Raw genomic sequence first — 14,029 nt, forward strand, 5'->3', positions numbered from 1 at the left:
CGATGCCAATCGCGGGCGCTGTGCTAGGCAAAGAGTACCAACTTTTTGATGTAAGAAGGAACTAGGGATACCAAACAACTTGCCCACTTTAATTATGGCATATATATATATATATATATATATATATATATATATATATATATATACATACACACACTTTAAACTTCGTCTGGACTTGCGTAGCTCGTCACGTTTAATCCATATATGGTATTTCCTAGGCATTCGGCCAATCGAGCGCTTTTTGCTTCCCGTGAGCATCCTGGATCTTGGTTTTGCGAACGTTATCAACTTGTCAGCCGTGCGCGCTCCCGGCCCATGAAAAGCGGAAGTGACGACGAAGGCGACGCGGTGCTCGGCCCCGGAGATTCAGTTCCCCTTCCTTCCCGGCGTCCATTGGGGGGGGGGACCCAGGCATTCTCCGGTATCAGCATCTTCCCCGTCTGCGCTCACCATGGCGACCAATTTGCGGAAAGGAGGCGGCGGGCTGATCGGGCTGGTAAAGGACGCCTTTCAACCACACCACCATCACCCGGCAGCGCAGCCAGGGGCGGTGGATCGGAAGACCGTAGAGAAATGCTGGAAGCTTATGGACAAGGTGTGCTTTAGTTGTTTTTATTCTTGGTGCTCGTATGTGACGTTAACCACAGTGTGTTCCGCTTCTGTAACGTCATATGTCACCGTGCGCTTTCTCCAGCGGGCCCCTTACAGAAGCGCAGGTGACACATGTAAAGTGCCTAGTGTAGCCTTCTCACCCAGATTCTATAAGGGTTTGTAGCCGGATTTGTGTGTTTGTGTATGCTTTTTAAAGTTTCCATGTATTTCATTTCGAGGTACTTCCTCATCTTTACGGCTACGCCAGTTACGTTAGCCGCTACAGCACCGTTGTCCCCTCGTGGGCCTGTTTCACTCACGCTTGGGGCTCGGTGGCTCATTTTGCTCGCCACAACTTTGCTAGGGGTAATTGATGGTGGTGTGGATCCAGGGTGGTGGTGGTGCTGCCGTACAGTACGTAAGATCCGCAGCATAAGCGGTGGCCGCAAAGATGAGGAAGTACCAAATCGATTTTGTCCTAAGGACAAGTCAGCCCCGATTTCCCCTGGCAGCTCCCCGGGGGAGCTTGATAAGATTTGGCACTTGATGTGCCATTTTTTTACATGTGATAAATCTGATGTGATTTATCACATGTAAAAACCCAGGGAGCTGCAGGAGAGCTAGGGGACCGGTCGGAGGGGGGGCGTTGCGGCAGGAGCAGACTGGGCGTGGGGACCGGTCCAGGGAGCGGCAGGAGCAGACTGGGCGTGGGGACCGGTCCAGGGAGCGGCAGGAGCAGACTGGGCGTGGGGACCGGTCCAGGGAGCGGCAGGAGCAGGCTGGGAGTGGGGACCGGTCCAGGGAGCGGCAGGAGCAGGCTGGGAGTGGGGACAGTCCAGGGGAGCGGCATGAGATGTAGCGGCAGGCACGGAGCGGGGACCGCGGCGCAGATGCAGAGCAGAGAGACCGGGGGGCGCGGCGGGAGAATAGAAGAAATCCTATTCAAAAGACTGGGTGGCCGCTGATTGGCTGGGAACTCGGGCAATCAACGGCCGCCCAGTCTTTTGAATAGGATGGTTTCTATTCTCCCGCTGCTCTGCGGTCCCCATGGCGAGCGGGAGAATAGAAACCATCCTATTCAAAAGACTGGGCGGCCCTTGGTCACCTTACCCCACCCCTCCTTTCCCCCCCATCACCTCACCTCTTTTCCCAACCAAGCACGTCACCCTCTCTATCGGTTCCCCTGTTGCCTCACCCACTCTCCATCACCTTACTCATTTGCCCTCTGACACCTCACCATGTATCACATCACCCCCTCTCTCCCCCTGCTGCTTTCTTTTGTGGGTGAGCTATAGTGCCCATACATGGTACATCTTGTACCATGCGATTCTGAGCATTGCATGGAAAAACTATGTGCAGCACATTCTTTCTGAACTAGATCGCATCTACAGATGGAGCCACTGTCATCTATCCCTATTATAGGATTAAGTGAGTAATTGGATTACCCTGCTAATCCCCTAAGGTGCGTACACACGGGGCAATATGATCGCTGGCAATATATTGCTAGCAATATATTGCTCAGCAATCATATTGCCCCGTGTCCCGTTTTCATCTGCGACCAGAGATGGTCGCAGATGAAAATTTAAACACTGCTGGGTGAAGAGGCAGGGGATGTCGCTGGTCAGAGGAGCATGTTCCTCCGACCAGCGACCATTCAGGGGCTGAAAATGGGAGCGCGCACCCGGCGATTTATCGCTGGTGCACACTCCAATCACTGGCAATATGGTCGCTCAGCGACCATATTCCCAGCGATTTCAGCCCCTATCGCCCCCGTGTATACACAGCATTACTCTATTGTTCTATGTATTGTTTTGCAGCTGAGAACAATAGGCTAGCCATGCTGAGCCATGGCCTAAGGAGGATAGATGAGATGGGCTCCTACTGTAGTTCAAAACGCATGCTGTTGTAGCACTTGGCATGCGTTTATGTAAAATGTGATGCGATCTAAATAAAATGTATTGTGCACATGGCACCGTGTATGGGCACCCTTAAGCTTGTCTGGCTCCTAGATTTTAAAATTTTTTGTCAAGCCCTGATATATAGTAAGCTCCACTGGGGCAGGGACTAATGTGACTTCAAATATTCTCTGTAAAGCGCTGCGGGATATGTACGTGCTATATAACAAATTTAATAAATAATTACATGGCAATTAAAGACTGTTCCATCAAATTACATGACATTGACAGGCTATCAGGGTGGCGGATAAATATTCTAATGCTGGCCACACAGCAGACCAACTTTCCTCCAACCATTAGTTGCTTGGATGGAACAAAAATATGGTACTGGATGGGAACAAATGTAATATTTACTTCAGAAATTTGCTTCCAAAATCTGGAAAAGTATAAAAATTGTTGTTCAGACATGGTACTGTAGTTCAACCTGTTTAATTTAAACAATTTGGCTGAATATTTTTGTCCATTTTCCTGGGTTTGTAAGCACATTTCTGATTGTCCTTTGCTCCCATCTAGTACCATATTTTTATTCCTTCCCAGCAACTAGTTGGATGGTTGGAAGAAAGTTGGTCTGATGTGTGGCCAGCATTAGAACCGCACATGAGAAGAGAGAGCCCTGATCGTGAGAGCTTACATTCTAATGGCAGTATTCAATTCTCTTGAAACAGGGCTGTTTTTTTGCCGAAAGGCCGGCCAATTTTCCGTTTTATAATCGCTGTTGTATTTCTATGGGGATTTTTGCATAGTTCGCCGAAAGTATAATCAATGCCAAAATGAAGAACTGTGTTCACTTTTTTTTGGGTGACGTTCGCTTAATCAGCTCATGGGCTCCAGTATCGGGAATGCTGGCGGCTGTGGCCATCCCCCCTGGTGTTGTCTGCGCCAGATTTCACAAGTTTCGCAGTCAGGGGCAGTGAGCCCCTGATGAGTTGAATAGGTTGAGAGGGAGGGCTGGCGGCAGACAATGAGGATGGCGGAAGCACGGTGAGCACAGGCATAACCCAAAACAGCGTACACTGCCCTGCGCTCGCCGTGCAGTTGAATGGCCGCTGATATCGTTGCACAATATTTGTTATACCTGTGTCTGTTGTAGTTAACTATATCAGTCGCTGCTCCCGTTGTGTAAGGTGCATAGCTAAAACATAATGTAGAACACTGGCTCAATTTTATCTTTATTCTGAGCATATAGTGGCTCCTGTTAACTTTATAATAAACCTTTTGTGCTTCCTCTTAGTCATTGTACTTTTAAGTTGGGTACACACTGATTGATGTTAATGAACTATCATTATTCTGTCCGTTAGCGTATATGCTGTTGCTTGTGATTATCGCCAGTTTTGATTTGCATCACATCAAACTTAACATATCTAGCATACACACCCGATATCTGACTAAGGGAGCTCGATCACCTAACCCCCCGTATCGCCTTGCCTGAAGCAGGATAAATCATCTGATGGTTGGTGTCCATCTAATGATTTCTCCTGGGCTCCGAAATATCAGTCAGTGGTGGCTAACTTAAATTTGCAGTTGGATACAACAAGATATTGGGAAACCACTGGCGCTTTAAGGATGAAATCAGCCTCCTTTTAAACAACGGGGTTTGGGTGCCCAGTCACCTTACAGTGGACATGCGAATGGACAATCCAAAATCAGTCACTGTAAGCTTGCAAGTGGACAGACACTTACTTCAAAGTTCTGTCCCGCTTGCACATAACGGTTTCTTTTTCTCCCTCAATAGGATATAGCAGCACACATGAGTCAGAGACGCTGACACTTACTTATTAATTCGGTCACGCGTTCACTCAGCAGGTTCTTTTTCCCTCGCCAAAACGGACTCTTGTGCTTCAAATAACTATTTATTCACACACGATAAAACCACAGACAAATGCAAGGTAGGCAGACAGGACACAGGAATTCAGGGCAGTGTAGTTGCTCCGGCGGTACGGCGCTGCAGACGCTCCCGCTGTGACGCTGTTCCAGAAGCGAGTCTCCCGTCCTCCTTACGTGCTGACTGACTTTAGCAAAAAGGTCAGCCCCGGCAATCAACGCGTTTCGGAACAGATGTTCCTTCTTCAAGATCTGCCGTTGTATCTCCTGGACCTCTTTTTATAGGAAACTCCACTATCACATGGCTCCTTTCTGTCCAATGTGAGAGAACCTATAGCCTGGCTTCATTTAACGCAACACATGCTGATACATTTTAGTAATCACTAAATTACAATGTTGCAAGGTAGTGATACAATTTTTAAAACAATGCCATACATCCAATATGGGTAATAATTATACATCAATAAATAAATATAAAATGCAGTACATAAATACAAAAATATATATAATAAATATATATGATTAAAATTATCTCATAAAACACATATTTAATAAGACAATAATATAAGCATTAAAAAGCCAGGCATGCGAGAGAAAAGGAGATAAAAAAACATAATTAATATAAATTCATACATATATTTTATAAAAAACATTTATATTCAAAATCAAGGTTTAAGCCACTGGGTGTTAAAGTTTTGAGCTCAAAAATTGTTCTCATCTCTAATTTAGCAAGGTCACTTTCTACATTACGTTTTCTCCAGTTTTTATTGCATAACTTAATGCCGCAGAAAGATTTTAACTGTTTAATGTTACAGGAGTGCTTTTCTTTGAAATGCATAGAGACACTATGCAGTTCGTATCCCTTTTTTACATTTCGAACATGCTCTCCTAATCTTTCTTTTAACATCCGGCCTGTACGGCCAACATATTGGTATCCACAGTTACATTCCAACAAATATACGACATTTTAACAGAACCACACGTAATAATGTCCCTGATAGCATATGATTTGTTGGTAACATTGGACTTATATTCAGAGACCTTATTCACAGTAGTGCAGGATTTACACATGGTGCATTGGCCACAACGATAAAACCCCTTTGATGTTATTCTAGATGGTCTTTTATCAATAGGAATGGCGCTTCTCACCAGAAGATTTTTAAGGTTGTCGGCCCTCCTATATACAAATCTAGGTTTAGGTCCTAAATATGTATTGAGGCCAGGATCCTTGATAAGGATTCCCCAATGTTTATTAATAATCCTTTCTATCATACGATGGTGTGAGGAGAACTTGGTAATAAATAGTATCTCACTGTTATCTTGTTTCGACTTAGAACACAAATTTTGGAGAAAAAAATCTATCTGGGATACTGTACTTATCCCTCGCTTTCCCAATGGCCAAATCATCATAACCTTTCTCTCTGAAGTTATGCTCCATTGATTTTGCCTGCGTCTTGTAAGTTTCAACATCACTACAATTCCTTCTTAACCTTTGGAATTGACTATTAGGTATACTACGTATCCAATTGTAATGATGGTTACTGTCAAAGCCAATGTACGTAATTTCTAGTTTTTATAGATCCTTCCTCTATATAAACAGTTAAATCTAGAAAATTCACCTCTACAGGACTGATGGTAAAAGTAAGTTCTATATTGACTGTGTTGTTATTAAGGTGGGTGCAGAACTCAGCGAGGGTAGCATCATCTCCTCCCCAAATGAACATCACGTCATCTATATAACGTGTCCAGAGGGCCAAGTTGGCAATCCAGGGGTGGCCTGTCCATACATTTTTGTCCTCCCAGTGTGCCAGGAAGAGATTGGCGTACCCCGGTGCCAACTTCGCCCCCATAGCTGTGCCCCGCCCCCATAGCGGTGCCCGCCACCTGTAAGTAAGGATCGCCCTCGTACCAGAAAAAATTGTTGTTTAATATGAGACCAATCCCATCCAGCATAATTTTTTTTTTTTTCCTTTTCAGATATATTATGTTTATCCAGATGGTAACTCATGGCCTCTAATCCATCACTATGCTGGATGATGGTGTACAATGCCCTAACATCGGCTGTCACCAAGCAGTAATTTTGTTTCCATTTTATCTCATTTTTTTTTTTTTTTTTTTTTTATGACCGATATTGTATCTTTAGCATATGATTTAGTATCTTTGACCATCGGTTTGATGCGGTTATCTAAGAAACTAGACAGATTGGCCGTCACTGACCCTATACTGGCCACTATGGGCCTCCCTGGAGGTTGTGTCATGGATTTGTGTCCTTTCGGTAACACATACAGAACAGGTGTTGACGGGTTTTCAACAAATAAGAACTCAGCCTCTTTTTCTGTGATAACAGATTCAGCTGTGTACAAACTGATAAACACTTCCATTTTTTTCTGCAGGGTGGCAGTGGGATCACCTCGTAATTTTTTATATGTGTCCTTATCCATTAACTGCCGTATGATTTCGGCACACTTCTTTGTCCTGCCCCATTTGCGTTGGGACGCCCATGAAATGCTGGGCGATCCCATGTCCCAGTGCTGCCGCCACCCCCTTCCCTCCTTCCACGCTGCGAACGGCCTGGCAGCATTGTAAATCACAGAGGTAGTTTGCAGTAGGGGTTTGCACATGTGTACAAATGCGCATGCGCATAACCCGACCATCGGGGCAAGGACCCGATTTTGGTTCATTGCAAATGAAGTGGATGCCTATGTGTATGCACTTTAAGATGGTGTTTTATTGAGATGCTAGAATCTGACTTGATCCAGAACTGAAACTGGCAATGTTTTGGAGAAGTTGAATATTTCAACTGCTTTTTGAATATTGACCTGCATACAGGAAGTTTAGAGCATTCCTTTTGAATTGTGGAACTGCTGTGGAGTCACAAAGTTTAGTTGCATTTCACAGTAACCTAATAGAAAGTATAGGGATATATATATTTTTTTTATAAGTTGAAAATAATTCTATATTTTTTCAAAAGCAATGCTCAAACTCTGTCCTCAGGACCCCAACACTGTTCAAACTCACTGACAGTTGCACTCAGTACTGACTGACAACAGATTTTTAAAGATCCACGGGTGGAGCTAATTATTTCACTTGATTCTGATCCTGAGGACGTCTTTGAGAACCTGTGGTCTAAAGTGACAGAAGGCTGTCGAAAGACTTTTTAAGTTAAATTGTTGCACAGTTTCTGACACATGACACTATTGTTATACATTGCAAATGAATGCATTTTAGTAGAAAATATGGGTTTGGTGTGCTGCACAAGCCTACTAATGAAGACCTTTGCAATTTCAAGCAATTTAATAAAGGGTTCCCTCCAGTATCCCAGGAAGGCAGGGTGCTGGAGGAAAAGGGGCACTTCATATGCGGTGGGGCGGGCACACCGACGTCACTAATGTGGACGGGCGCACCTGGTGACGTCTACATAGGGGTGTGCAGAAGTCTGCAGCGGGGACAGGCGGGCTAGGTTGTTTTAGTAGTGCACCGCAAAACGGGCAGGGTTCGTTTTGCCCTTTAAAAATCGGGCAGGGCGTGACGCCCCACTAAAACAACCTAATTAAATGCAGTTTTGGTAAAACAAAAATAAATGTTCTTTAACATATTTATACTCGAAAACTAACAAATCATAACACATACAACACTTCTAGCCATTATTATATTCTCAGATTTTTTTTTTTTATTTTTTTTTTTTGATAATCTATGGCAACCACCTAAATAGTACACATTATACGCTACAGCAGGGCTCAACAAATCCCTGGCGACCAGGTTCTGCTCTCTGGTGAGCAGATTTTTTTTTTGCAAGGAGGGAGGAAGCAGAATCTCGTTGTGTGCATATCACCCTCCAAAGTGATTGCAAATACGCGTGGACAAGGTAAACGCCAACTTGTCACATCAGTGCTGGTCGTACAGGTGAGAAGTGGACGTCATGGAGCTGGAGACTGCCGGGGTGGCTGCTGTTGCCGGGAGCAGGGGAGATGGCAGCAGGGGTGGGTGCCTCCTCTCCCGACCCTCACCTCTTCCACCTCAACCACTCTTGCTGTATACTCACTCCCTCTTGCTCCTGTCACCTCACTCCCTCAAACCCCCCTCACACTCATCTCACCTCCTCTGGCCCCAGTCACCTCACACCATCACCTTAACCCCTATCCCCCCCCCCGTCTATTTCCTCTTTTTCACTCTCTCCTTGCTGTCTCTTATTTGTGTCTCTCTCCTCTGCCCCTCTATTTATCTCTGTCTGCATCTAGACTAGCCATCCACCCTCCTTTTTTTGTGTGGGGGTGGGGAGGGGGGTGTTATAGTTCCCATACATGGTACGTCTTTTTATCGCATCAAATCACATCGCATATAGTTCAAATGCACCTTTTTTTTTTTTTACATAATTCTGCATTGTCCCACTACCACAGAATAACTGGTTGATTTCTTCAGGTCACTTGCAGAAATGTTATTAGAAGTTTGAAAATAAGTGACATCAGTGCGGGCGGCGGGCCTGGCATCTACAACAGTACTGGGCTTCCACCAAGTGCATCGGCCTGGTTGGAAGGTAGGCTGTTCTAGCAGGGTGCTACTAGAGGGCAGGGTGCAATTTGCCCTTTAAAAATCAAAACTGCAATATGTTAAGATAGTGTGTATCCCCAGGAGATTTGAAAATGATTGCAGACAATTTGCCTATGACCTGAACGATGCTATGTGGCCTTAGACCTGGTTCACTACAGTGGTCCACATGTTCTCCACGTTTGGAAACATGCATAGTGTACCCTCTAAGCTTAATTTTGCAGGGTGCCGCACCCCTTTTTGTGTGGCACTGTGCTTCCTTACGCTGCCCCCCACCGCACTGAGAACTTTCGTGTGTGCCATCATGTGTAATGGACATTATGGTATGTGGTATAATGTGTAAGAGGCATTACAGTGTGTGCCATAATGTGTAATTGTCATTATGACAGAATATTTAATGAGCATAGCAGAGTGTGTGTGTGATGGGTGTAATCCTAGTGCAGTGTGTTTTTTTTTTTGTAATATAAAACGTGACCTCCCGATTGAAAAAAGCACCCTGTCCGGTGGTCCGCACTCTACCCTAAAAAAAATCCTAGAGTGAACACTACATGCACTTGTGTGTATAAATCTGTAGGATATGGATGCCATGATTAAGGTCCTGCGCTAGGACTTAAGTCTGCTTTTTGGCTTTGTTTGTGCACTGTCATTTTCAATAATGACATTTAAACTGCAACTGCTTGGATTTGGTGAATACTCAATATTTGTTTGATTTGTTGGTTACAGTTTCTTTAAAGGGTGTGTGTGTGTGTGTGTGTGTGTGTACACACACACACACGTACAGATTTTTCTGTCTGATCTATCTGGTGGGAACAAAAACCTGGAAATGTATGGGAGCAAATGACAATCAAAAATGTCCACCCAAATGCAGGAAAAAAAAAATGCTTTGATAAATTTGGGTACTTGTGTACTAGCACGGCGCCCATCGCATCGCAGACCATAAGGCATACGATGCGATGTTGCGCAATGGCAGGTGATGTTGTTATACAATTTTAAATTGTATACCATCGCATTGTACCATCGCATTGTATCGCATATCCAATGGTATGCGATTTAAAATTGTATAAGCACCCTTATGGGTTTTTCAATGTTAAAAGTGCCCCCTATAAGATAATTAAATGTCATGGGTGCTTACTATGTTAAAAGCACCCCCACTATCAACGCCAACCCGAAGCATGCGAACGCAGCGGTACGCGACCTTTTCATACCCCCACTATCCACATCGGCGTGGAGTTTATTTTATATAGTGTGGCGAGCGCAGCGGAATACATGTAAAGTAATACGCGGGGCTTGCCACGCTTCGGGCTCGGAGGCTCGCTGTGCTTGCCACACTATATAAAATCAACTACACGCCGACGTGGAACGTGGGGGTATGAAAAGGTCGGAGGACGCGTACCACTCGCCACGCTTCGGGTTGGCGTTCATAGTGGGGGTTCATTTAACATTGTAAGCCCCCATTAGGGTGCTTATACAATTAAAAATCGTATAGGGGGCTTATACAATTTAAAATCGCATCGGGTGTATGGCATGCGATTATAAGTCGTACGACTTAATATCGTGGGCGCCGTGATAATACACAAGTACCTAAATTTGTTATATCAGAATGATTTAAACAATTTGTCTGACTGATCAATGTCTGTTTTTTGATTGTCATTTGCTCCCATACATTTCCAGGTTTTTGTTCTCACAAGATAGATCAGACAGGAAAATCTGTACGTGTGTACGCACCTTTACCTGGTGTCTATAAAATGAATCATCTATATTGTGAGTGCATTGGATTAATACTGAATACATCACAACTATGAAAGAACATATTGTATTATGTTTTATAAAAAAAAAAATGTAAAAGTTTATATTTTAGATTCCTCAAATTAGCCCCCTTTTGCTTTGATAACGGATTTCTCAATTTGCTTCATGAGGTATTTGAATGGTTTTGAATTTACAGGTGTGCCTTGTCAAGAGTCAATCTGTGGAATTATTTGCCTTAATGTGTTTGAGACAGTTGGTTGTGTTGTGCAGAGGTAGGGTTAGTACACAGAGGGCACCCCTATTTAAATAATATTGTAATCCATATTACGGCATGAACCACTCAACTCAGTAAAGAGTAACAGTCCATCATTACTTTAAGACATGAAGGTCAGTCAGTATGGTAAATTTAAAGAACTTTGAATGTATCTTCAATTGCAGTTGCAAAAACCATCAAACACTATGAGGAAACTCTCTCCTGAGGACCGCCCCAGAAACGGTAGACAGTCACCTCTGCTGCAGAGGATACATTCATTAGAGTTAGTAGCCTCAGAAACCACTACAGATTAAAGGCCACACAAATTCTTCATAATTCAGGTAGCAGACAAATCTCAACATCAGTTTTTAAGAGGAGACTGTGTGAACCAGGCCTTCATGGTTGAATTGCTGCAAAGAAGCCACTGCTGAGGATCAACAAGGAGAAGAAGAGAATTGTTTAGGCCAATGATGGCTAATCTTGACACTGAACTACACATCCCAGCATGTCCTGCATCCGTTTTAGCATGGCCAAATAGCAAAACTGTAGCAGGGCATGCTGGGATGTGTAGTTCAACAACATCTGGAGTGTCAAGGTTAGGCATCGCTGGTTTAGGCCAAGAAACACAAGGAATAGACATTAGACCAGTGAAAATCTGTACTTTTTTTTTTTTTTTTGGTTCAAACTGCTGTCTTTGTGAGACGCAGAGAAGGTGAGCAAATGGTTATATATTATATTAAATTATAGACCAGTCCAGCAAGAAGGCACTTAAAAACTTTTTTTCATCCAAAATAATGCTGTATTGGATGGACATTTGCCAAGTACTTTCGGAGTCTCAGCCCCATCCTCAGAGTCCACTCAAACATCACACACACACACACACACTACATAGTGTCTTTGTTTGCGGACAGGCGCTGGTACCCCCTCTCTCGGAAGTCTGATACCCGAACTTCCGGTATCATGAACGCGGGATGTAATTTTCATCATTTTTGTAAGACTTCATGAGCGGTACCATTACATCATAAAACACTGGAGTCACGGTTATTAACCGATCAGTCGTGCAGAATACAGTATAGGTGAAGTTTTCCAGTAACACCTTTTAGATTGTTGTAGGCAATATTAAATCAAATTAGTACCTCTCATTGTCCGATAACCTCATATGTGGGGTGGCCCAACTGTTGCTAACTTTAAGTAGGGTAAACCAGTCTCCAAAGAAGTAACATCCAATGGATATCTCAGTAAAGTAGATCTTCCTCGTGTCAGTGTTCTATTCAAGTTATTTGTAAACATTATAAAATAGTTTATTGTGGACGCAAGCTGTGTCTGTTAGCATATCGTACCTCTGATGTGGTTTATCACATGTTAATATATTTTAAGAGTGTACAATTGCATATGCTGTTGTATTGTCTTGTGGTTTAACACAAAAACATATTTAGTTAGTAAAGTTATAATAGCAAATATAGATAATTACAGTTTAGTATGGCTCTAACAGTATAGATGGAGCCGCTCTCATCAGAGCTGCTCCCGGCATGACTACTGCCATGCGCCAGAATGGGGTGCGCGCACATCGAGACGCTCGCATGTCCATCTCCTGATCGCCTTTGCCAGAAACCTGCGGATGGCATTCTGGCGGAAACAATGAGAACAGCCCTCTAGTGTTCACTCTAGGATTTTTTTTAGGGCAGGGTGCTGACCACAGGGCATATGTTTCAATCGGGAGGGCACATTTTACATTACAAAAAAAAAATCATATACAAAAAATTGAGACACTGCGCCATGATTACACCCATAACACATTGTTACACTCCATGCCAATCATACATTATACACCACACACACTTTACGCCACACCGTAATGAACCTTAAGGTCCCTACACACACAAAGATGTGTCACATCTTTAACTACCATCGTTCATTTTCACCCTTGAAGTGAAAATAAACGACCTCAGCATTGCAGTGATCGCTGGTGCACGACTGATGACAAACGACCACAAACGATGCAGGTCCTTTTTCTATTGAAAAAACAAACAATGTTAATGACCATAGCCAAATTGACCTGCATGCATTGACGATGGCTATGGTCTTTAACGACCCACGGGTACGCGCATCGTCGGTAGTCGTCCGTCATTCCCAGCATAAACACTAGACGATGTTGAAAGATTCACCTACTGAACGACTAAGTCGTTCTGGGTTGTTCAGGAGGTGATTTTATAATGGGGTCGTTCATCATCATTAAGGCATCATCATAGTGTCTGTATGGGCCTTTACACTATACACCACACAATAATGCCCATTACCCTATATGCCACACACCGTAATACCACTATATGCCTCCAGCTGCTGTAGTACAAACCAGGCGGCGTTACTTTAGCGCACTCACGGGTACAAACTAACTCCACACTATGTCATGGCCAGTTAATTAACTAATGATAAAAGTGCTGTGCAGTAGTAGTGGTGCTGTTACTGCTTTTCCTTGTTGGTGTATACAGTGGCAGATCCTGGGGAGCAGGAACAGGATGATCACCCCCTTATAACTTTTCCCAGTGGAGTGGTGCAACGGCCCCTGCTGACAGCTGCTCCATGACTGGGTTGTTATACACTGCTGCAAAAAGGGAATGAGTGCTATAATGTACAATAACCTGATTGTGATTCCCTTCTCTGGATTCAGCACTGGGTGTACCTTTTAGATAATTTTTTTAAGAATGATAGATTTGGCATAAAAAAAGAAGGCACAATCCTACTTATCAACACTGTTTGGGACATAAGAAAAAAAAAAACAACTTGGCTCAGTAGATAGTATATTCTTTATTATTTACTTTTTTTACTTGTAAGGTGTCAAAGTTTCCGCAGCACCATATAAGTATCTGTACAACTACAAGTCCCAGCACATGTACTCTGACTAGCCTGATATTAGTCAGGGAACGTGCACAATATTGACATCTGCAGCCACCTCCCCAAATATATATGGGGCAACCAGACATTTGCACCAATGTGGGAGAGCATTTAATCTGTATGTCCCTCTGAGCTGAGCAGGGATTGGCTGAGCCCTCTTGCTGTGTGGCTATGTGAGGTGCTGTAAGTAGGGGCCGGGCCGGGCTGAATCTCCAGGGCACTCGAC

The 14,029-nt window shown here is 43.8% G+C and overlaps 1 protein-coding gene across 3 annotated transcripts in view; it reads left to right on the plus strand.

Annotated features, from left to right (window-relative positions):
* The first annotated feature begins 315 nt into the window (after positions 1-315).
* The window catches only part of CBL (Cbl proto-oncogene), a 94,394-nt gene continuing 80,680 nt past the window's right edge, over positions 316-14,029 (plus strand). For 2 of the 3 annotated variants that reach the window (XM_083162722.1, XM_083162725.1), the window contains exon 1: positions 317-595. In XM_083162722.1, the coding sequence (XP_083018848.1) occupies positions 452-595 (144 nt within the window). In that variant the 5' untranslated portion in view covers positions 317-451. Of the gene's footprint in view, positions 596-14,029 lie in introns of all 3 variants that reach the window. The other variant, XM_083162724.1, reaches the window with a different exon arrangement.

This window comes from Crinia signifera, chromosome 19, assembly GCF_055691185.1.
Source record: "Crinia signifera chromosome 19, ASM5569118v1, whole genome shotgun sequence".
NCBI classification, from domain to species: Eukaryota; Metazoa; Chordata; class Amphibia; order Anura; family Myobatrachidae; genus Crinia; species Crinia signifera.